This window comes from Lolium rigidum, chromosome 5, assembly GCF_022539505.1.
Source record: "Lolium rigidum isolate FL_2022 chromosome 5, APGP_CSIRO_Lrig_0.1, whole genome shotgun sequence".
Lineage (NCBI taxonomy): Eukaryota > Viridiplantae > Streptophyta > Magnoliopsida > Poales > Poaceae > Lolium > Lolium rigidum.
Genome location: NC_061512.1, coordinates 107,836,160 through 107,861,064, shown reverse-complemented (window position 1 = coordinate 107,861,064; position 24,905 = coordinate 107,836,160). Strand labels below are relative to the sequence as shown.

General features: G+C 43.1%; 1 protein-coding gene across 1 annotated transcript; it reads right to left on the bottom strand.

Moving 5' to 3' along the window:
• Positions 1–683: 683 nt before the first annotated feature.
• Positions 684–6,542, bottom strand: LOC124658283 (exocyst complex component EXO70A1-like). The gene is made up of 12 exons (XM_047196657.1): positions 6,402–6,542; positions 6,177–6,272; positions 5,273–5,478; positions 4,882–5,121; positions 4,316–4,454; positions 4,030–4,242; positions 3,273–3,478; positions 2,413–2,613; positions 2,231–2,330; positions 1,690–1,790; positions 1,452–1,598; positions 684–801 (listed from the first exon to the last, which is right to left on the bottom strand). Exons 1-12 carry the CDS (start codon positions 6,540–6,542, stop codon positions 684–686), a joined length of 1,908 nt encoding a protein of 635 aa, XP_047052613.1.
• Positions 6,543–24,905: the final 18,363 nt, after the last annotated feature.

Here is a 24,905-nt window from a genome sequence, read left to right as displayed (position 1 = left end):
CAAACCGTGACACACACGATTCCAACTATGTGTCAGTCTCCCCATTTGTGCTAGTGTCAAGGTTATTGCCCTATGTGAAGAAGTACCAGAGGTAGATGGATAAATACAGTAACAGTAGTAACACTTGGTGCAAAAATAGAAAAATAAAACAAAGACCATTTGCATGATGAGAAAACTGATTTCTCATTAGCTCAATCTGTCTACAATTGACTTAGTCAAATATATCAAACTTTCTTGTCAAACGAGAAGCAAAGTAAAGCAATCCCATCGCAGCATGTTGGCAAGAAAAGCAACCAAGTATGAAGATTTATAGAACAAGAAAGACTACAAAAGATGCATCTACAGGTTGTGAAATGAGAAATAAAATCATCATATCATTTATATGAATTAATGCCATCTCATGCTAACATCAAACGCCATCATATACATCAAATGCCAACCAGCCAGAAAAAGAAACCAAATGGCTATGTGGTATCTTGCCAGTTCAGATACGATACGTAATGCCAACCAGCCAGAGCCGAGAGGTGTGTCAGTTAAGGTATGTAAGTAGTTTCGTGCCATATACGATGTTTGTTACATGTAAAGACAGTTAGTTGCTTGCATTTGTACTTCTGTAGAGATCTTAACAAAAGTTGTGCTATAAAAGCTAGTAGCTATATTCCCTTTTTACTGTCTCCCGGTGCTTACTTCTTTGATTCACCAGATTGCTGTCCTTCAAACAACTCATCCAGCAACTCTTCCACCTCTTCTGGTGAGTATTTCAAGTACTTATGAGGTTTCTTTTCATTTTCAACAAGATTCCTGAAAGTTAAAATCAATAGTATGGTCATATAAAACCAGAATTAGCATGACGGACTGAAATTGCAAAGATACAACTTCGGTTTTGTCTACAATTACGGTTCGTCCCGTCACTAGTAGATGCTGCACACACAGAAGGAGGAAATGACTGGGAGCCTAAATTTAAATCATTTGTGAGTCGTTCAACAACTTTTTTTTTCGAATCTTCAACAACTTAAAGGAGCAGATAGGAAAATGGATGGGGTAGACACTAGTAACATGCAAGAAACTATCTCCTACAAGGCTAAGGTTCCGAGTAGAAGATAAACTATTATATGTTAGGATTTCTCTATTTTCTAGAAACTAAATTACTCCCTCTGTTACGTAATAGAAGATGTTACTACAACCAATATAGGAGCTAGTAGGTTGTAACAATATCTTATATTATGGGACTGAGGGAGTAATATATTACGGAGTATGAAAACAAGTCTACACAATCATGCATGACACGCCCCGACAGGCAGGGATGCGGAGACCCATACAACAACACATCCTCAGACTCTCTTTCCTAACACAGCTATGATAGGATTTCGTTATCATCTACAACCATTTAAAGTGAATGCAATAATTGTGTGAAGTGCCTATAAAAGATAAGAAAAAGGCTGGTTAAATACCCAAAACGTTTAACAAAGGACCGATAGGCTGGTAAGAGAACTTCAGCTATAGCTAGCCTCAGAGTTTCTCGCAGTTCTTGATCGGGTATGGTCCATAGAGATTGCTTTGCATGAAGCTCTCCAAATTGCATATTGAAGGACTTAAACCTGGCAAGGTAAGAACATACAGTTTTGTGAACTACAGCACTAATTTATTATATTTAAAACAATGAACACAACAAGCTATCATTGTACTGACCGTTCTTTGATCATAGCTCTTGAAACTCCACTGCTGCTAAGATCAGACAGTGTTGACATACCAGTACTGCTCGCACCTTGAACAGAGAGTGTCTGAAGAACCTAAATAATGAAATCAGAGTAATAAGGTATTATCTCCATTCAATAATTCCATTGATATGTATGCAAGATGAAATAATTTGTGAATTATCTAATCTAAGGGATAAGAGGGTAGTGAACCTTTGCAAATCAAAGGCTGCAGTAATTTACTAAATCCTTTACGGTTCATCAACAAGTTTTAACAAATCCAAAATTTACAAAGTAAACACTGTGCCCAACGAGAAAATATAGCATCCTAGTCAGGGCGAAAAAATCTCATTAATCCGAATATCGAGCAGTAAACTAGAAAAGCAAAACAGTACATCCAATTAAACACCGTGGTCGACGAAAAAAATAGAACATCCTAGTCAGGGCAAAAAAAAACTCATTAATCCGAACATCGAGCAGTAAACTAGAAAAGGAAAACAGTACATCCAATTAAGGAATATTTCCATGAAACAAACCTTACTCCATGCCACTCTTTTGTATTGATTAGCATTTTGCTGTACAATCCTACGATGTCTCTGAATCCATTCCTCGCCAAGTATATTCTTGGCTTCTGATCTGTGGTGAGATAAAAGTATTGTTGGCCAGGCACACTGTCTGGACAGCATGATGTAGACATGAAACACAAAATGTAACATACCTGCGAACAGACGTAACCATATAGTGAACGTTGTTTGCAAGAAATATGCACATCAGTGCAGGATCCTTGTACTGCTTAGATTTCCCATCTAAGTTGTTTTTAAGGGCTTGCATTATCTTTGTCAAAACAACTCCTAGTTGGAATTCAGTATCACTTCCTGTTTCAAATTCTTGAACTAGTAGCTTCAATGTTGACTGGTAACTGTCCATTTCAGACACAAATATCTGTTAGCATGCTATTTCCATAATGATGCAGAAAGATAACTTACAAACTAAAACTCTAACATCGATAAAGAAAAAATGAAATCAATTTTATAGTTTGAACAGCATAATTTTTTAATTCGAATCAATAAATGTGGTCTGTGGACCTGAAGTAAGATATGGTAAACATTGACATATGACCATTAAGAGGTCCAGAAAAAGTGGGAAAAAATGTTAAACTAAGAACTTAAGTAAACATTTAAAGGACCGACAAGTTACTTTAACTTATTTTTTTCGAGGGGGTTACTTTAAGTTATGGATATACCACCATTGATTGGTATTGAACACTATTAAAATTAATCATTGTTTGCTTGATGGAACGGAATGTGAATTCGAGAATTCTCCACTGCAAGCAGGCAGAGAGAGAGAGAGAGAGAGAGAGAGAGAGAGAGAGAGAGAGAGAGAGAGAGAGAGAGAGTTGAAAAAATCTGTGAAATATGACCACACATCTCAAAAGTTAAGAAGTAAAAAACCCATTCTGATTGACCCTGTATTTGTTAACATGGGAGTCAAATAATTCTCTGCATGCCCAAGAATGTAATAGCTAGGTAAAATGGGTGATGCTTTTTTTCCGATAAATTAGAAACGGGTGATGCTTACTCAAATAAACATTTAACATGATCGATCGCATAGATAGTCAAAGGATGGACAGTTCCATCATGGATGTTAGTCTTTGAAGTATCCTTCTCAATTTTTTTCTCAAAATCAACAAATGTTTCTTGGGCCGTCTGTGCCAACAGCTTCACTAAGCCCAAGGCAGCCCCACGTATCTCAGAGCAAAAGCTGTCTTGCAAAATTACTTCAACCTGGTAATGAGGTTCAGCAGAAGGTAGGCATTACTGTGTCCATAGTCGACAATATCAGCGTAGTTATAGTTGACAGCATTACTAAAACAAAGCTAAAGTTGACACCAGTCACACAAATAATAACTGCAAACACTACCAGTACTGCAACTAGAAGAACCAAGTAAAACATCATTTTCGAATTGCCAGCAGAAAGAATTGTTGCGTATATATTGCCTAAACTAGTACATGAATGATCAAATTTTGATGACGTGCTAAAGTGAAGAACAATTTTTTTATCATTCCTCGGATCTCAGTTCATGCATTACTTCATACATGTGCACCAGTACAAACAACTTTTCAGGAGACTTTTTTACTTCACATCAATACTAACTGCAAACACTAACAGTTCTGCAACTAAAAGAACCAAGTAAAACATCATTTTCCAATTGCAGGCAAATAGAATTTTTTGCGTATATATGGTCAATAACTACTAACTAACTGATTGAAGTTGGACGACGTACTGCATATGCAATCTTGGCATTGTAGTGCAGAAGGCAGTGTTTTTAGCATACCTCGGATCCAAATACATGCATCACTTCATATATGTCCAGCAGTACAAACAACTTTTCAGGAGACCTTTTACTTTTAGCAAAAGCGTCTACAAAGCTGAGAAGAGTTAGAACACCAGGTCCTGCCAATTCAGCGAAACACTGATCCTTGTTGAAGCTGATGCCGTCAAAAACCTCATCACAAAGTTTTCGTTCTCCGGGAAGCAAGAGTCTCATCTATTGAAGAATACACAGTTAACAGGATGTGTGAAGACATAGACCATTTACGTAATTAAAGAAGGACACTCACCGCAATTCGCAAAAACTGGGTGCACTTGCCAATTTTAGCCTCTAAAGCATCCAACTGCATCCTTTCAACATCATCTTTACTAAGCTTTTCTACTCCCAGTTTCCGAAGACTCAGTTCTAATGCCGAACGACGAGCATCTCTGAAGAAAGAAAACGGATCTCAGCTTGATTTTGCATAGTGTTAAAAATTCAGATATCAGAACAGATGTCAATTGAAATTGGGAAGGAAAAGGAAGGATCATATCGCAAGGCATTCCAACGTAAGACTGCAGTTGGCTCTAAATCGAAAGTTCCAGCTCAAGGATGCCCAGAATAATGTAAATTGTGTGCTGTACTTATGGGATTTTCTCATGCCAACAAGTTCTAGCTACACAGGAAGTTGGCCAAACCTGACTAAGTATGACTCATTGCTGCATATCGTGTTGCTATATTAATGTATTTTTCCCATAACTTGGGTACTCATTACATTCATTGGCCCTCTACTCTGCAAGCAGCATTTACATTGTCAGACAATCCTTTGCAAATGATAGGAACCATCTCATGTTAAACCCCCAGGTCAAAGCCTACCTGTAAATTCTGTAGCATGACTGCTGGTTTCCATCCTGGACAAATCGCTGAGCTAAAGCATTCAAAAGTGGTACTATTCTAGGGAGGATCATTGCTGGAGTCCTGTCCATAGCAGTTGCCAAGCTTTTGGATGGATGCTTAGAGTCGCCAGAATTCCCTCCACTTGCTTCAGCGTAGCCATCTATTGCCCATTCTGTCTTTGAAGGCCAACCCAGTAGGAGATCAGGCTCAACAGGTGTGCTGAAAGAAAATATACAACAGCAAAAAAATATGATATCAGAAGAAATGCTATATTGCCGTTGGGACTTGTGAGAAGCAACTGATCCTCTAGCAATATATAAGGAACTAACAAGATAATGGTTCAGAAACGGGTGCAAAATGCAAATTCAACCTGTGTCTAATCATCAAGTTCTTGAATTCCTCCTCAATCATCAGAGAAGACTTGGATAAAAGAATTTTGATATCATTCAGAAACCGTTCACAATTCTTGAAGTTGTCCTTCAAGGTAAAGAAGCCAGCAACTTGTTTCAGACGATCCACAGCTTTCAGGTAGCTCTCCAGATCCTCATGGGGACCCTTCAATATCGTAGCTTCTGCCTAAAGCTCAAAAGTATAGCATGCAAATAAATGTCGGGCACAAACTATTTGTTCAAACTTACCTAAATTCAATTGTAGGTGGAAAACTGCAACATGATGCCAATTTTAACAGTGCAAGCCCATCTAGAAAGAGCAATGTGGGCAGAGGAAATGCTGTAATCATCAAATTGTCAGACTTACACTAGTGCTATACAAGTTATTGTTGCGTCCTCTAGAAATACTGATGAAATTCTAATGAAGACAAAACTAAAATAAGCTAATCATTATGCAACCTTGTGATCAGCAGATAAAAACAGATGCACTTGACTGATCACTATATATGCAACCTTACCATCAGAAGATACAGTTTAAAACTAGAGCAGCATGGTAGCCATCTCACCTTTAGTCCATCCAAAATTTTAATCTGAATGTAGTCACCCTTGTTAACCAAGGTCCAAAACTAGTCAAGCGCATTCCCCAAATGCTAAACCAGCCAGAATTTGTGGCCCTCAAAAAACAAATACTCTCCCAATGCGTGCAAAATATCACCATCCATTCTACTACTAGATAACTGGAGAACCAGTTACAGCCACTGAATCATCAATTTCACCACCTAACCGAATCTCGCATGTTTTTTTCCGGTATAATCTCACTGCATGCCGAGAGCATCCAACGCAGAAACGAAGGGGGGCGAGTAGGGCAGAGGCAGATGCACGCACCTCGCGGGCGGTGACGACCTGGGCGAGGATGTCGTTGGCGGCCCTGATCGCCCTGTCGATGTTGTCGTGCGCCCTCTGGGCCGCCTGCCTGCTCACCTGCACCCACCACCATCAGCAAGCAGCAAGCAGCAGCCCAAAATCAGAAACCGCGCGCTCCCGCGGCTGTCGCTGGAATTCGAAGAAACATTGAGACGAAACGGAAATGGGGGCGGGGCGCGAGACGACCTGGATGGGGCGCATGGCGGCGTCGATGTCGGACAGGCGTTGCTCGTAGGAGCCGAGGACGGCGGCCGTGCTCTCCGCGCACCCCTCGCTGCTCTCTATTGAGGCCCGCAGCGTCCTCACCCGCTGCACCAGCGCCTCCATCATCTCCGGCGGCTCCGCCGACCCCGCCCTCCCTGACGACCACCCGCCCATAAACCCTTCCATGTCTCGACCAGCCACGCTGTCTCCGCCGCGAGCGAGAGGACCGGAGCAGGCGGGAATGCCGCCGAGTACGAGGAGGGTTTGGGGCTTTGGGGGGAGGGAGAGGGTAGGGATTCGCGTGTTCGGAAGGGGAGGTGGCGCGGCGGTGGAAGAAGACGCTTCTCGAAGGTTCCGGAATGGTGGAACAGTGAGAAGAGGCGGTGATCTCGCTGCGGAGGAAACGGATACATGTCCCGAGATACGTGTGGCAGCACACTGCCATGTGGGTCCAACCGTGAAGTTGACGTTGACGGCCACGGGTTTATCTCTATTGAGAAAAGGACGGTCGGATTGGTGTCGCCTTGGGCATCTTCACCGGTTCGACATGGCATATCTCATGGTTAATTGGTTTGTCACCGTTGCGTGAGCCAATACCGGCGAAGAAGCGGCCGGAACAAGCGCATGCTATTGACCCCACAACAACCTTCGCGCTGCATGGGGTCGCACTTGAGGCCTCTATAGCGAGCATGACCGCCTCCTTCTCGCCCAGACGCGATTGACGCCTCTACACGCTCGGCATCCCTGCAGCTCGGAGGCCTTCATGGCGAGCCTGAGTGCCTCCTCCTCGTCCACCACTTCCGGCATGACGAGGAGTCTTTTGCCCTCTTCCTTGGCCTTCTACGCCAAGTACGCGAGGTAGCCCAAGCAGGGCCGACCCATAAGGCGGGGCAACGGGGCGACCGCCCTGGGCCTCGGGAGGCAGGGGCCCCGGCCCAGGTACTAGTCCAGCACACCAGGCAACCATCGGCATCGTTACTTCCCGAGAAAAAAAATCAAGGATGAGCACGACGCATCGTTCTCTTCTCCTCGGGACCTGAGTCGCATGGTTGACTAGCGTTCGCCCACGCCCAGCCCTCTCCAAATTCTCCAATCAAGACGCCCAACCCTCAAATCTTGCTCTTGCCTTTCCAATTCCAAGATCCGCATCCATTGATGGGCAGGGCAACGGTGCTATTTGGTTCCACAATCACCTCTCGTTCTTTCCATCCCCAAGAACAGGACCACATCAACGATGAGAGATGGTGCGTCTCATTTCTTCCTCTTGCTCAAACTATTAAATAGCACATCCAATTTTCATTCTCCCATTCTTCTCTTCTTAGGCTCGTTCTTGAGATCCTCAAGGGTCAATTGGATCTGAGCGTGAGGAGACAAAGCAGTGAGAAAATTTGGAGAAGAAGAGGGGACGGGCAATCAGCGGAGGCGATCTTCCCCTTTTGTCTTCATGCTAAGTATTGCAAGCTGCAGATCAAGAAATCTCCATCGGCAGTTCAACATATCCAGGTGCATTTGTTCCCTGTATTGATTTTTTTTTTGCAAATTATTTCGGTGACATGTTGTCTAGAAAAAGTTTATCTGGAAACGAGAAAAGGAGAAGAAGAAAAGAGAGAGATAAATTGGTAGAATCCCAGAGAGGCTCGATTGACAATTTTTTTAGAACCGGTAGTTCTTCTAGGAATTCCTTGCAATTAGCCCTAGTTAATGTTGAAGAGCAACACACTGAGAATTTAGGCGATGATTATGATACCAACGAGATCAATAATAATTTTAGTCAGCATGAAAATCTAGTTGATTCACCGAATTCGGAAATTCCAAGTGTCGATGAACAACAACCCTTTACTGCTGATATTCTTGATCCACGACACTGGGACAATTTGGATGATAAATCTAGGCATACTTTAATTGAAAAGGGGCCTGTAAGAGAAGAGAATATTGTGTACAAATTAGATAGTAAGTCTAGGCATTTTTCACAAAATTACAATTCTAGAAAAATGAACAACGGGGAGATGCGTGATAGAAAATGGTTGTCTTACTCTGCATATGTTGATAAAGTGTATTGTTTTTGTTGTAAGCTTTTCAAATCCCATAGCAACAAGAGTTCATTAGCTGGTAATGGACTGGGAGATTGGAAGCATCTTAGCAAGAGGCTTAAAGAACATGAAAATGGTATGAAAATGGTACAGAGCATATTAAAAACATGAACACTTGGAATGAATTTAGAGTCAGATTATCCAAAAATAAAACAATTCATAGGGATTTGCAGCAACAGATAACAAAGGAGAAAGAACGCTTGAGACAAGTGCTAATAAGACTAGTAGCCATTGTAAAGTTTCTTGCTAAACAAAACTTAGCTTTTCGTGGATGTAGTGAAAAACTTTACCAACACAACAATGGTAATTTCTTGGCATGTGTAGAGATGATTGCTGAGTTTGATCCACTAATGCAAGAACATCTTAGGCGAATTAAAAATGATGAAATTTATCATCATTATCTCAGCCACAAAATTCAGAATGAGTTAATTTCTCTATGGCCTCTAGTGTTACAAGTTCTATCTTAAAAAGTGTTAAAGAGGCCAAATATTTCTCCATTATTCTTTATTGTACACCGGATGTTAGCCATCAAGAACAAACAACTTTAATTATTAGATGCGTTAACATGTCCAACAATAAAATTAAGATAGAGGAGTTCTTTATAGAATTTTTGAAGGTGGATGATACATCTGGTTTGGGTCTGTTTAATGTACTTCTTGATGCGATCGACTCTTATGGTCTCAATATTAATGATGTGAGGGGACAAGGTTACGATAATGGTTCAAACATGAAAGAAAAAAAAAGCAAGGGGTGCAAAGTCGTTTGCTTGAATTAATCCAAGTGCTCTGTATATGCCATGTGGGTGTCACAGTCTAAATCTTACGTTGTGTGATATGGCAAGTTCGTGCGGTAAAGCTATTTCGTTTTTTGGAATTGTGCAATGCATTTATGTTTTATTTTCAAGTTCAACTAAAAGATAGAAAGTGTTGCTTGACCATATTCCAAGTTTGACTGTCAAAGGATTGTCTAACACAAGATGGGAGAGTCGAATCAAAAGTGTTAAAGCCATTAGATATCAAGCACCTCAACTAAGGTTAGCTTTGTCTGAGGTAGGTAAAGTTTGTACAGATGCCAAGTCAAAGACAGATGCAAAAAAATTATTTGATGCACTTGGTAGTTTTGAGTTTTTACTCGGTATTGTCATTTGGCATGACATTTTATTTGTTGTAAACGCAGTGAGTAAAAACCTGCAGTCCGCAACCATGTGTGTCGACTCTACTTTGCAGCAAATTGAAGGAATAATGAAATTTTTCGAAAATTATAGAATTGTAGGATTTGCATCTAGTTTGAAGATTGCGAAAGGACTTGCATCCGAAATGGGAATAGAAGCATCTTTTCCAATAAAGCATAATGTTACTAGGAATAGACAATTTGACGAGCCTGATCATGATGAAGAGGTTCTATTAGCTGTGAAGGCGTTTGAAGTTAATTATTTCTTAGTCATGGTTGATGTTGCAAAAGTCTATCTCAAAAAATGATTCGAAGAACTTAAAGTGTTCAAAGATATATTTGGTTTCTTACTTAACTCAAAAAACTTAAGGTTATTGAATGATACTGAATTACGCAAATGTTGTGCCAAATTTGTAGAAACCTTTTCTCAAAATGATGTTGAATTAGATGAATTTTTTTCTGAATTAAGACCGCTGCAAATGACTTTACCAGGATCTAATGCGCCATTGCGTGCTATGGAGATTTTGAGTTTGTTAGAGACATAGACTGCTTTCCAAATATATTAATAGCTTATCGAATTTTATTTACCATACCAGTCACTGTAGCATCAGCTGAACGTAGTTTCTCAAAGTTAAAGTTATTGAAAAATTATTGAGATCAACAATGTCACAGGAAAGACTTACCGGTCTTGCTACATTATGCATTGAGAAAGATAAGTTGGATGAAATAAACGTTGATGCTATTATTGATGACTTTGCTTCTAGAAGTGCTAAAAGAAACAAGAAGATTTCTTCATCATAGTATAAACATGAGTGTTGAGGTTACTTTGTTGTGCCTTATGTAGAAAACTTTGGGGAAGTTTCATTCCGGTGGAGAAATGGCATGAAAAACATTGCAGATTGAGGAGCATTTTAGCTTATGTAAGTTCTCCAAGATCTGATCAGTTATCATCTTAGTACAAACTACTGCATAATATAAACAAGTGCTAAATTTGCTTTACTATTTCTTATGCAGGTATCTTTGGAGAATTTTTATTCTGGTGAACATAGCAGATTGAAGGGGTAGAATTTGATGTAATTTCTCATTCACTAGCATCATTCTCATGGTAGCACAGAAGCTATAAGTTGCAACTAGCAATCAGTTATGACAAGGTTGTTTATTTTGCAGATTAATTGATGAAATGATGGTCACCTTCTGGCATTTAGAAGATCGATCTTTTGTATAGCTACAATGTATTCCTTCTATCATTATGTGGTTCTGTGGAATGTTACGAATATATGTCTTGTGGGAGTTTTGTAGTTTAAAAGACCATCAATATGAGTTATGTACTCAGTTGCTCTTGAAATATGATGCATTCTGAAAAAAAATTATCAACAAGGGCCCTTTTTATTGTCTCGCCCCAGGGCCCTGAATATGTATGGACCGGCCCTGAGCCCAAGTAGCCGCCTGTATCGTCCCTCTCGGGCTCACTCTCAGGCGTTGGCGGCTCCTCCTCGGCCTCCATCTTCACGTCTGTGGATGGCGGAGGGTCGTACTTGAACTCATCGTCTCCAAGGAACCCGGAGCAGTGTCGAGGATCCCACGCTACACTGCTGAAGGTGTCCACCGCATCAACTCGAAGCCATCGGCCGGGTGCACGAGGGGATCTAGGGGCTGAAGGGCCCACGTGCTGAGGTGCTAGCCGTCGGGGAGGTGGATGTCATCCCACCACACGCAACTGGTCCGTTTTTGGTACATCGCCCACGCCACATCCATGTGGACGGGGACGCGAGCATGCGACTTCTTCGGCTTTGTCGTCGATGAACCGACCTCCTGGTCATGCTCCGTCCTCCTCCTCGACGAGGCTCCATTGCCAATGGTTGTCTCGAGGTAGGCTTCCAATGCTCTAGATCGATGAAGGGGTTCGCAGCAAAAAACAATAATTTTTCTAACTATGATTGCCCAGATCTATCTAAGAGTAATGTTGTAACTGAGTGTGTTTCGGTGGTCTACCCTCGTACATGGAAAGTGGCTAACGTTCCACCAGAACGTGGATGATGTAGTTGTACTTCATCGTCGACATTTTGGAGATCCTCGTACCACGACATGTGCCACAAATGGCAGCACCTCCGTCGTCTCGCAAACGTACGGTGTTGAGCGATGACTCTTGGAACACTGATACAACCAAGATTGTGGAAGTAGATATTCTTGATCGAAACCACATCAGCACCACAGTGTACTACGACTGAGTTGACCCCCTCCCCTCCATGTTCATAGAACTTCAAGGGTCCACGCTCGGGTGAGAAAACGTGAGAGAGAGGGAGGGGAGAGGGAAATATCCTTTATTTATGTGTGTTCCCTCCTCCCCATGTGCCCATTTTATAAGGTGATGGGGGAGGGGTGTGGCCGGCCGACTTGGTGAAGTGGGCAGCAGCCAAGGTGGCCCCACACGCCCCCCCAACCCTAACCCTAGCCGCCCCACCTCCTTGGCCCATGGGGGGCGGCCGACCCCTTATTGAGTTCCCCTTCGGAAGGGGCCCATAAGGTGGGTTGCATATGTAATTAATTAATAAATGCATATTTTAATATTATTTAATTTAATAAATATATAATACATATTATTTAATTCCTAGTGATCCGAAACACCTTTCGGACCACTCCGAACTTCCTTCGGATTCTCCCGAAACCCTTCCAATTCTCTATTCTCTATTCTGCAGTGTTTCCAATGATTCCAAAAGCATCTCTAAGCATCACCGAACCCTTAAGTGTGTTACCCTACGGTTTGGGAACACTACAGACATGATCGAAACACCTCTCTGATCAATAATCATCAGCGGGACCTGGATGCCCATAATTACCCATCTGCATTCCACGAATATACATAAGTCGTTGAACCATAAACATTGAGGCATAATCCCTTTGTTACTTCAATACCAGACTTTCCCGAAACCTAATCGTCTGTATCACTATACCTAGTTCAATCTCCTTACCGACAAGGCTATTGAACTCGTTCACATGATATTCCATCCTCACAACCTAGTCATACGCTGAGCAGCTTCATGGATGTAATCTCACCGAGTGGCGTCCAGAGTATCTTTCCATCACATACATGAAAAAATCCCAATCTCAATACATACGCCTCAGCCTATACCTTCGGAATACCTGAGAACACCATCATATTACGGTGTAACGGTTGATGCAGTCAATGCATCCTTCGGTGATAACGATTAGATATGATCTCACGGTCTAAGGTTTAGGTTACTATGCTTTCATAACTATCCCAACGATGAATTTTGTGATTTGATCATGTTGCAATACTTATATTGGATGTGTCCATCATATCATTGCCCTAATAATATGATCCCATTGTCAATTGACATAAATGTCCATCACTGGAAAACCTTGATCAACGGATGATAAATGAGATAGTTCACATAAAGGCTCAGTAGGGACTCTCATTTATTTACATACCACACATGTATCAATATTTCTTATTAATACAATTATAGCATGGCACAAACCTTATTATAAACTACTAAGATATCATAAGTATTACTATTTGCCTCTAAGAAATTATCTTCAATACTGGAGGCACAAGGAGGCAAAAGTGGCAATGGTGTGGGCGAGGGCGGTTGCGGTCGCGGTCGCTGCCCTTAAAAACGACGGGGACGCAACCGCTATCAATGACGAAGCTAGACTCCAAGTGTGTGTGTGTCATTGATAGTGGCATAGAAGACCAGCCGCCGCCCACCAGACTTGACGCGGCGACTGAAGTCGAATTAGGGTATTGATGGCATTGCAGTGTCCAACGCGCATGAAGTCGAAATACAAAGCATCACAAACATAATAAAATTACATCGAGATACGTGAACCACCTAATGATCACTATTGTTGGTATAGCGAGACACTAGTGCGCTACTATCGCCCCTCTAATACCGGAGCCGGCTTGACGTTGTTGATGACAGCCGGAAAGTTTTCATGCACATGCCCCTGAGAACCTGCGCCTCGGAGCCGAAGTCATCGTCATTGAACCCCTAAATTGGTCTAAATCTTCGTACACTAAACCTATAACAAGTAAGACTGAACGAGATCCAACACTCCATTGGAGGAAATTCCTCACCCTCCTCAACGCCACTGGCAAGATCGCCACGGATGAGGGGGAACGAGGAGACGGGTATACCTTATTTTTGTCCCGTGTAGCACCGCCATAATCACCGTAGCTCCATTGCCGGATGACCAATCTCTAACTTTAGGGACCTTGTGACAACTTCAAGTGATCCGAGGTACCCACCCCTCCCGTCTCCGGAGCAACATGCAAAGCAGGCGGGGACCCGTCGATTGGAGATGGCGGAGATGAGGCAGGTGGCGGTGGCATCTAGAGTGAAACCCCAAGTTTCCTCCTCTTTTCTTCTTTCCTAGAGGAAAACGTTCCGTTTGACAATCCCTTATGATGTAATCTATTGTAAGACAATACTTAAAATAATTAAATAAACGTCGTATGCATCTATCGATGCAGAGGCCGGGGCACTGTCCTCCATTTCGAAAAAAAATCCCTTATTCAGGGAATTAGCGATCAAGGTCATCGCTCTGGTTTATCGATGCTGTTGGCTGCCTATGTTTGGGTGGCTCCTCCTCCAATGTGTTTCGCGTGGTTGACATTCTTGACGTACCTCGTACCTTACGGTCTACTGTTGTAGCGATTCGATCGAAGAGATCTTTTCTTCTACAGGTTATTGCAGGCACTTTGCTGAATGTATGTCTCAATATTTTCCACCGACGGCAAGAGCTTAGGGTGAAACGCGAAAATGTGGGTTCTATCGACTTTGGCATGACACGCTTTTCTCCATTGTTCTCACTCTTTAATGTAAGTACGAAAAAAAAATGAAAGAGTTGGGGATCAGTAATAATGGCATGGCCTTGGAATACACTGAAAACATAATCAAACTATATTACATAATACTTCTTTCACATATATGGCATACAAACTTCATGGCGTCGTCTTGGCCGTGTGCAACCTTTTGGCCGCACCCACGACACAGTGGTGTCGGTGCGTAGTGTGGTTTGGGATGCACGTTGCCCTTCGATTACGCCGATGGTGCAGTGTCGTTGTTGGGTCCCTCCGCTCTGTCATGTGGGCTCTTCCTTGTGATTGCTATGCTTAGGTCGCAATGAATATTTTCATCGATCAACTTGCCCCCCCTAGATTTTGCGGGGTGGCCATTTTTCTCCCCGTTCTTGTGTTTTTTTGTGTGTGTTTTCCTTATCTTCTCCTCTCCTTTTTTTTCGAAAATGGACTCTTTATTACTTGCGCAATAGATCCGGTCTCTGCATAACTAAGATGCACACAGCCGCACACGAATCCGTTACAAAACCACACAAAAGGGTTCAAAGATGAAAACATAGTCCAAAAAACGGTAACAACAACTAGCTAGGAGGGTCTAGCCGAAGGTCACGCTGCCACCCATGTTGGATCTTCTCCTCTCCTGTAACCCACGTGTACTCTAATTCATTTAAACCTATCTTGTAGAGGCTAAAAAGCCTCATAGACAACTTTGAATGAAATATATTCAGGTGGGGACTCATTCCCCCGGTGAAAATTCTAAAAAAAACGTATATGGCATACCAAATGTATAATGAAAACCTTTTTCTATATAAGTTGTATGTTTTTACGGAACAAATGATGTGAAATATTTCCGTAGGATGAAAAAGAATTGTTTCCATTATTCAACAAAAATGAGTCATTCAAAATGCTAAGGTTAACTGTAGAGTAAAGTATATTCCAAAACAATTTAATTTCCAAACTATTTATTGTCGTGTAGGTACGACAATATCACCTATGCACTATTAAGTACTCCATCCATTTTAAAATAAGTGTTACAACTTTATGTAGATTTGGATGTATATCTACAACTAGATGCATCTTGATACATCCAAATGTAGACGAAGTTACAATACTTATTTTGGAACCGGAACGAATGTAGTAGTTGTTGAGAAACCATGCAAGTTTGTCCAGTTATAGATTTGGCAAAACTTAAAGGTTGATATTTTCCAGGGATTTTTGTGCCCCACAATTAGCTAGTTACACAAACAGAAAGTGCAATTGAACTGAAACAGCATTGCACTTGCACACAATAAAGTATACTTGCAAAAAAAACATAAAAATAATTAAAAAGTGTAAGAGTAGTTGCGCAAAAAAAGTGCAATGGAAAGTAGCATAAAAGTTATAAAAATATGCCATAAGTCCATAACAAGAAGAATGATTTAACCTTCACACGCAGACTGAAACTTCATGTAACTAGATGAATTTCGACAAAACTTATTGGAATGATACTGAACAAAAAGTGACCGAAGCTTCAAAAATGTATGTTTCACTATTTGTTGGGGCCACTTTTTAGCTAGTAACACTACACATGTGGACTGTTTCTACGGAACTGTATCTACGCGCTGACATGGTGTGAGGGCATCTCCAGCGGCGCGACGCAAACGGATGCTGAGCGACCGTTTGTGTCCGCCGTGACCGAAAATGCGTCTGGTACCACCTCCAGCGGCGCGACGCAAAGTGACCGGGCCGTCCGCGGAGACGCAAACCTGGCCCAAATATGCGCCAGATTTGCGTCTCTGCGGACGCTGCGCGGACGCACAAAGTGTCCGCTCGGTCCTCGCACGGGCCCGCCTGGCAGCGGCACAACTGCTTCGTCTTTCGCGGCATTACTTCCGGGCGGCGCGCTGCAGCCTTTGCAGGGCCGCGTTAATGGCGTGCCTCGGCTTCCGCGAGCGTGCGTAGCTAGTAGGCGTTGCACTGGCAGGCCATTGAAGAAGAGATGGCGTCGGAGCCTCTTAAAGGGACGCTGCCGGCGCCCATTTCCCCGACCAAAGAATTGCCAAACCCCACAGTATCTACCACACCGACGCCATGGGGAAGAAATGCTGGCTGTTCCGCAAGACGAAGAACGACCAGGAGGCTAGCGGCTCGCGTTCCGGCAAGAAGGCACGGGTCGGCCGGTACATCGCGTTGACCTTGCGCGGCAGCTATGGGAGGAAAACCGGCCGGTACCATGGCCGGACGCGAACTTGCCGGGAGGGGGCTGGTAGCTGAACTCGCGGCGTGTGCCGGTCCCCCCGTGCCGCGCGAGGGCCGAGAGCGGCGGGACGAGGTGCGCCGCCGTCGAGCGATCTTGCCGCCGGATCTGCGGGAGGATCCAGCGTACGCGCTGAACTCCTACAAATGGATTTCATTCGGGACGTGGGAGTTCGACGCGCGCCGCCGCGCTGGCTTCCTCACCGACGTAGACTACTTCGAGCGCGAGATCGTCGCCGAAGAAGAAGAAAACGACCAGGAGGACGTGGACGAGGACGGTGATGAGGACGAGGACGAGGACGTGACCATGGCAAAGTAGGACCACGACGACGGCGGGACGGCGTAGGATCCGGAGACCTAGCGACCGGACATTTCCGAGGAGGAGGCCATTGCCATGGCACTGGCCAACAGCGAGCACGACGAGCTCAACGAGCTCGCTTTGTGGGACGGGCTCACAATCCAGCTCCGCGAGTCAGCGCTCGCGCAGGGGAGGCCGGCGACTCCTCCGGCCACGCCGACGCGTTCCAACGTCCGCACTCCGCCTGCTGCTCCAGCGTGGGATCCCTGGCCACAGCCTCCTGCCCATGCGGCGGTACCTCCTCCACCGCCGGCGTACGAGCTTCCATGGCCGACGCCAGAGTTGATTGACCTCGTCAGCGATGACGACCAGTAGACAGCACGTACTTTTAGCACGCCTTTCTCGCTTTTTTAAGTTTTATTATTCATGTAAATTATGGCTTCATGAATGAAAAAAAAATGTGTCATGCCGTTGGAGCCACCCCCGACGCAAACGGACGCCCGGACGATTTCGACCATTTGGCCCGATGCAAACGGACACGACGCGTCCGTTTGAACGTCCGAAATGCGTCGCGCCACTGGAGATGCCTGAGGGTGGAGGAATCACAGCCCTAACAAACAGTCAGTAAGTGTGGTCTCATTGTTCTTTAGCTAATTGAGAGGGCTGGGCAGTCATAAAGCATATGCCTTAACTGGTTTGTCTATTAATACTAGTTGAGTGCCCGTGCGTTGCCACGGGAAAACAAGACATAGAAAAGGATAATTTAATTTTTTAGGTCTTTAATAGTACACCGACTTAAAGTTTTCAATTTATATTCTTGAAATACTCCATATTATATGATGCTATATATATTGTTTTTAAATATTTTACACTGTACGTAATACTCCACCCTTTACAGTATCCCCTTTTTTATGCACTAAAAACATTATTTAATAAAAAAAAGTATTATATAAGTAGTGTATATGAAACTACTTTGAAGAAAAATCTGCAATACATGCAGTACATACAACATAGGACATAAAGTTGCAACGAATTACTTGCGGAAAGGCAAATTGCCAGGAGATATCCTGCCTTGGAAAGGCAAATTGCCAGGCCTTGGAACCTCTCTCCAGTATGACTGGAAGTGTCTTCGGTTTACTATTGGCACTGAACTGATTCAGCTTGCTCTTGGCCCGCACGTAACCAATATTTATTTTGACGTTTCTTTTCCAATGGATGGCCTACAAAGTACTACTTCTGGATGTTTTTAATCGATGCGATCTGAACTGTTTTTTTGAAGGATGCTAGCTGAAAACGACATCCACTTTTGCGTCAATTTAATCCAAATGGAGGGAGTATGAATGTAAATGCCGAAAGTAATCCGAATGGAGGGAGTATGAATGCAAATGCCGAAAGTAGTTTCCTTATGCCAGAAGCAATTGATCAATTCCTTATCTAATAAGCGGCCTCCAAATCAGAAAATATATTTAACATATATTTATTGATACATCAGCCATGGTGATATTAGAAAACAAACTTAGTTCAGACGTGAAATACATATTACCTATATGACTAAACACCACTTTATCAAATACACTGTTATGATGGTGCACAAAGCCTTACAGAAGGAACAGACTTTCATTTGATTGAGAACAATAATCTTAAAAGATAGTTTGGAGTACAAACATGCTCATGGAACTGAAAAAAAATTCACACAGGCAATTATAACCCTTTCTACGCAACAACCAGAACATATGGTGATGTAGGTATAAATGCCCTAAATCAGACTTATCACATTGACACACTACTCTGCACTTCCAAGATACAGAAAATTGATCAAGTGCCAAAATGAACCCTCAAAGATAGCTCTCAGGCCATTGTTGTCATCATCTGCTTCACAACTCGATTCTCCATAACAACTACTGGAGATCCTACTTCGCTGCATCATTCATCACAACATGATTCAGGCTGCAAGTGGAACTCAACTGAGAGCAATAGAATTCAAAGTTTCACAGCAATGCTTAGCTTGGTGATATCGCTTGTAGGCAGAAGTATGAAATAGATTTAGGAATACCCCATTACAGTGACAAAAAAACATAAATGTATAAGCAGACAACTTTATTAGTAACCTAAAGTTCACATTCAGACCAAGGGGTTTGTTCCTAGCCATGAGCCCAGGACACATCAGCGATACTATCTTCCATTCAGACCAAAGGACAAGGGATTACATCGTTCTCTTTTTCTTCACTCAACCAAATGATTCTCCCACCTCTCAAGATCATGTGCTTGCTAGCCTATACACAAAATAACATTTTAACAGAGGCATTGCTCAAATTAAGATTATATGAAGAATATAGATGGGCATCCTAACACTAAGTGTCAATGAATGGTTAAGCCACTTCAGAACTTCTTCAAACATACTACATTATGCTCATCAGGCTCACATCACGACTTGAGCTTCCATTGCTATTCTAATCTCTAAGCAATGGTACTTCTAAAATGTCAGTTTACAAAACAAGGACAAAGCAAACATTATATATCCTCTTAGTTCCATATTTATTACAAGGCTGGCACAAATAAGTGAGATGCAGAGTATAGGGGCTGTTTGGATTGTGGCCAGTGTTGGGATACCAAAAATTTGGCGTTGACTGGTATATGGGCTAGCGTTTGTATTGAAGCCTAACTATTTGAGCCACGCCAAAATTTGGTCGCTACTCTAGTTTATGCGTCCACACGCTGGCGAAACTGCGCAGGCAAATCCTTCGCCAATATTTTAGCGTGCCCAACACAAATAATCAATATACCATCAAACACCGCTAGACACTTACAAACTCACCAGGTAATCTGATCAGCATGGATACCTACCAGCACATGAAAAGCAAATTGCTCTTTGTAAAATGGGAAGGGCCTTGCCCAATAAATACTTCCTTGCATGGCATAGCCTATGCCCTAGCTAATATGAAGCATCACCGTAGTTTTCAGCTATCTCACAGACATGTGATAGCACTACAGTAGAACTAAACAAAAGGACAATGGTGAAATACAGTTAAGTAAGAAGAAAGTAAATGACCTCGTCGCGGAGAAAATGACTATGATAGACCTATATAACAAGCAGTTTTATACGAACCTGCACTAAGGTATATGATTGACGATCAATACAAAAACAATTCAGAAAGCAATGTTAGCCTGAAATCACAATATATGAATAGTTAAATATGAGAAAATAGAAATAGATGATATAAACCGACAGATAAAGGATCCCGGCTCTATACGTACGCAATAGACAATAGTGAAGATCTCCACGGTACTCCTGATCTGCCATGCCTCAGCGGCGATCTGCTGCTTCGACGGCGCCATAGCCGCCCTACGTGCTGAAGCTAAGCGATATGCTATGCCATGAACCCGGCAACATTGACCAGCATCGAACACTATGGTTCCAGGAATCACAAAAGGCTGCAACATGCAGACCAATCATAAACACACAATCATAAACACAAGTCATGTGGAAAAAAGTATATTCCTCAGTGTTGTGATTAAAACACCCACCGGTGACATATCTAGTTGGTTAGTGTCCAAAAGTTTCAAGGCAAAACAAGTGAAACTTTGCTATTTCATCAAGGCTTCTGCTTGTGTATTCGGATCGCATGGACAGTCAAACCCATATCAATGGAAACTCATCAAAAATAGAATATCTTGCAGAGCAGAAGAGGGTGATCCAAGCAGAAATGATAGCTAAAAAAAGACACATCTGAACGAAACTAAAAAAAAAATGCAGAGCAAACTCGGCTGCTAGAACAAATCCCTGAGAGCAGTTTTGACTTTTGAGTCTAGTTGCAACCTCAATGGTGATAGAAATGTGAAACAATTTGTTTATGGAAAAGTATTGCTTCCAGGAACGTCACACAAGTACATACATGTCATCTAGCCTGCTAATCTAGGGCTCCATTTAACATCAAAATTTCCAAATACTCCGAGACATCATTTTTCGGGACAAAGTGAGTACAATAAATGATGCCGAATAAGCACCTTACTCAACAGCAGCACCAGATTCGTCCGTTGTTTGCTTACTGAACCATATGTTCCTTCCACCAAGCTGCTGAACAAATTATTTATGCAATAGTTGTGTTAGCATAAGGAAAAGAAAATGACTAAGACCTGCATATTATCCTTAGATCTTGACTTGCATAGTTGTAAAACCATTAGGAGGTTGTGAACAGTAAACTTTTGATGACATAGAATAAAGAACGATAGCATATCTCGTTCACCACCTACCTACGAAATTGACAAGGTTCTACTCTTATATAATATTATTACTACTTCATTATTTGAAAATCACCTCTACAAATTCAAGTGTGGTCTAGTCTCTGTCTGACACTTAGATTTTTTGCGCTGCTTCAATTCAATATGCATCAGGGGCCAGACCCTGCAGGCTGCAGCAGTTCATCAGATAGCCAACTATTGCAACCCTTAAAGCACGAATCATCCATCAATTCATATGAGATCTCATCCATCAGAAACATATGCGATATGCCTTTTTCACCTGAGTCGAGGAGAAGTTCCACATCCAGCTTCGGGTGGCGGCGGATGCGCTGATACTCGGTGGCGATGGAATGGAAACATGATGGCGTCGGAAGGGATACCAGCGGGGCCAGTGCGTTGTCATCGTCGGCCTGGAGGGCTTGATGGCGCATCGGCCGATCTCCACCTCGCCGACCTCCGCGACGGAGCTAGAGAAGGAAGGGGCGTCGGTGCCCTCCTCGTCAACCTATGCGATGGCCCAGGAGGAGGTGGTGGTTCTGGGGCGTGGCAGCACGAAGGAGGAAGATGGGGGCGGGGACGCGGGTGTTGATGAGTTTCCATTGATATGGGTTCTTTTTAAGTTAAGGAGTAGTACAGATAAAGGAAAGTTTTGATTCACGATTTATTTTTGATTGATTGATTAATTAGTGGGATATTTGTAAAATGGAAATTACTCCATGCATGAGGATATTTCTTTCCTTCTACGAAGAAAAGCTGAGCGCAAACATCAAAATATTTTTGCCAAGTATTGTAATGCATGCCGGATTGGTTGATACCGTGCCTGATTGTTTCCTAATTAGATGGGTGGAGCGAAGACCGTGTGATTAAATTGGGCGGACGGACAGGATGCTTCCAATGACGACCATCAAAGTGCGTTGAGTGTCAAACGACCAACTCCCATTTAATAGTAAAGATTTACAGTTTTGCTAATGCTTAATGGGCTGAGTCAACTCTTAAACCATTGGATTGCATCGTGGTTCATGCTGCCATGGGGTGCAACATTAGTTACAACTTAGGTTTTTCTTAGTTGCATATGAGGTTGGAAGTGATAAAAATCATCTAGACGGTTGTATTGTTTTATGATTCACATTAGTCACAAGATGCAAAGGTTGTAGCTGCTGAGAAAAATACCCAGCCGTTGGATCGCTTCGTCACTCGTACTAGTCAACTGGTATTCGGTAACCTTACCTAACTAAGAATTATTACCTCCGTTTTAAAATATAAGCCAAGATAGTTAAGTTAGTTTTCTATAATGTGTATATTTTGGAACTAAGGTAGTAGCTTACTTAGTCGATCGAGAATTAGGCACATCCTTATATTGAAGTTGACTGAGATTTTCTAGTGCCTAAGTCAATTTCCAAAATTTCGGAAATCGACCTAGACGTAAGAATATAAGGACCTAGGATTAGCAAAACTGATGATATTTGGGCCGGACTATTTTGGATGCACGACTGAGCGAATTTTCGGAGATGGAACGTGGAGGAAGAATCCGCAATCCTTCACTGCTAAGGAGCATCTTCCTTTACAACCAACCTTCTCCGCAGCTCATATTCCCTTCGAGCTTGAGCTACAAGCTCGGCAGTCGGCACATATATTCCTCTGCGGTTTGGGTAGGCCCTGCAGCTTATATACCACCTCTGCACAAGTGTTGGAGGAATCTCACTGGTAGAAGCATCCACAGTGTATGTGTGCATGTTAGCAATGGAGATGGCAAGGTCGATATGGCTTACGGTGCTGATCCCTGCGATCATGGTGTCCTCCTTCTACGGCGAGGCTGCCGCAACCGACGGGGAGACGGCAACGGCGGGAGGGCCGCCTCCGGAGACGAACGTGTTGTGCGTCAGCAAGTGCGGGACGTGCCCGACGTTATGTTCGTCACCGTCGCCGCCGCCACCGTCATCACCGAACAGTGACGGCAGCGGCTACTCCTCGCCGTCGCCTCCGCGCTCCACGACGCCGCCATCTCCGCCGGCCGGGCAGCAGCCGCAGGCAAAGGGAGGGAGCCCCAGCGGCTACTACTACTTCCTCACCGCCGGGAGCGGCCGGAGCTGCGCCGCGTCGAGCGTTCGCTACACGCTGCTGCTGCTCCTGGCGGTTCTTCCCTTCCTCGTCGCTGTTTAACCTGTTCGGTTGGGCGGCCAGCGAGCCCCCCGCGGCAACTCGATCCGCTACGTAGTGATCTGGTTTTGTTTTCTGTGTACTTCCCATGATCGATCTGAAGGTTTCGAATACTCGTGTAATTTGTGAACTGCAGCGTCAATCTGAAATTAGCAAAACCGGCTGCTTCCCAAATTTCTTGTTTTGTTTCGTTTACAAGGTAGAAGCACTTTCGTACACAAACCTGTATGGGGCATGAGGGCGCTGTGCCAGACCGAACTTGTTAACAAGATTTAAGTTGTTCCCGCAAAAAAAGAAATGATTTATGCTGTAAGAAACCCTTGCATTCCTCCTCTCGCGTATCAGAACATGAACATCTCGACATTCGCAGTGTTTTGAGGATACAACGCTTTTAACCTGGCACCCTTGTTTAGATGCTGCAAACCCGAGAGGGGATATTCCGCAACTAGTTGCGCCCGCACCCCATTTTTGTGGTGACACTTCCAAGTTTCCAAAAAATGCAAACTAAAATTCTAGACATACATTATGTTGTGTCTTGTGCATCTGTGAAGTTTCATCCAAAAATATGTCAAAATGTGGCCTACACAAAAAGAACAAATGATCTGTAAATAGTACATGACACTATTTACGTACGTCTTCTCTTTTTTACACAGGCCACATTTTGACATATTTTTGGATGAAACTTCACAGATGCACAAGACACAACACAATGTATGTCTAGAATTTTAGTTTGCATTTTTTGGAAACTTGGAAGTTTCACAACAAAAAATGGGGTGCGGGCGCAACTAGTTGCAAATGAGAGTGATATTCCGCAACTAGTTGCGCCCGCACCCCATTTTTGTGGTGACACTTCCAAGTTTCCAAAAAATGCAAACTAAAATTCTAGACATACATTATGCTGTGTCTTGTGCATCTGTGAAGTTTCATTCAAAAATATGTCAAAATGTGGCCTACACAAAAAGAACAAATGATCTGTAAATAGTACGTGACACTATTTACGTACGTCTTCTCTTTTTTACACAGGCCACTATTTATGTTGTGTCTTGTGCATCTGTAAATAGTACGTGACACTATTTACGTACGTCCCCTCTTTTTATGACTCCAAGCTGTGGGCTAGTGGTGCGGACACTGGCATTTGGTTTAGCATATCGCTTTGCTTATTCTCGGTCCACTAGTAAATTTCTGAAAATAAATTTCAGTTTAGGGCATCTCCAACGGGACGACGCATTTTAGACACAATTTATGTCCGTTTGCATTCGACACGGATATAAAAAATATCTACATGTCCGCATGCGTCCGGCCCTTCTCCAGCGGCAGGGACCCATTTATTTGATCGCAAGAGATGATTAGGGAGGAGAGAGAGAGGGAAATATTCTATTTGTGTGACTAGGAATGACCAGCACGTCTGCCCTACATTAAAGGAGGACAGAGAGGGCTGCATGCAGACCAAATGGACGCAAACGGAAGCGCGGACA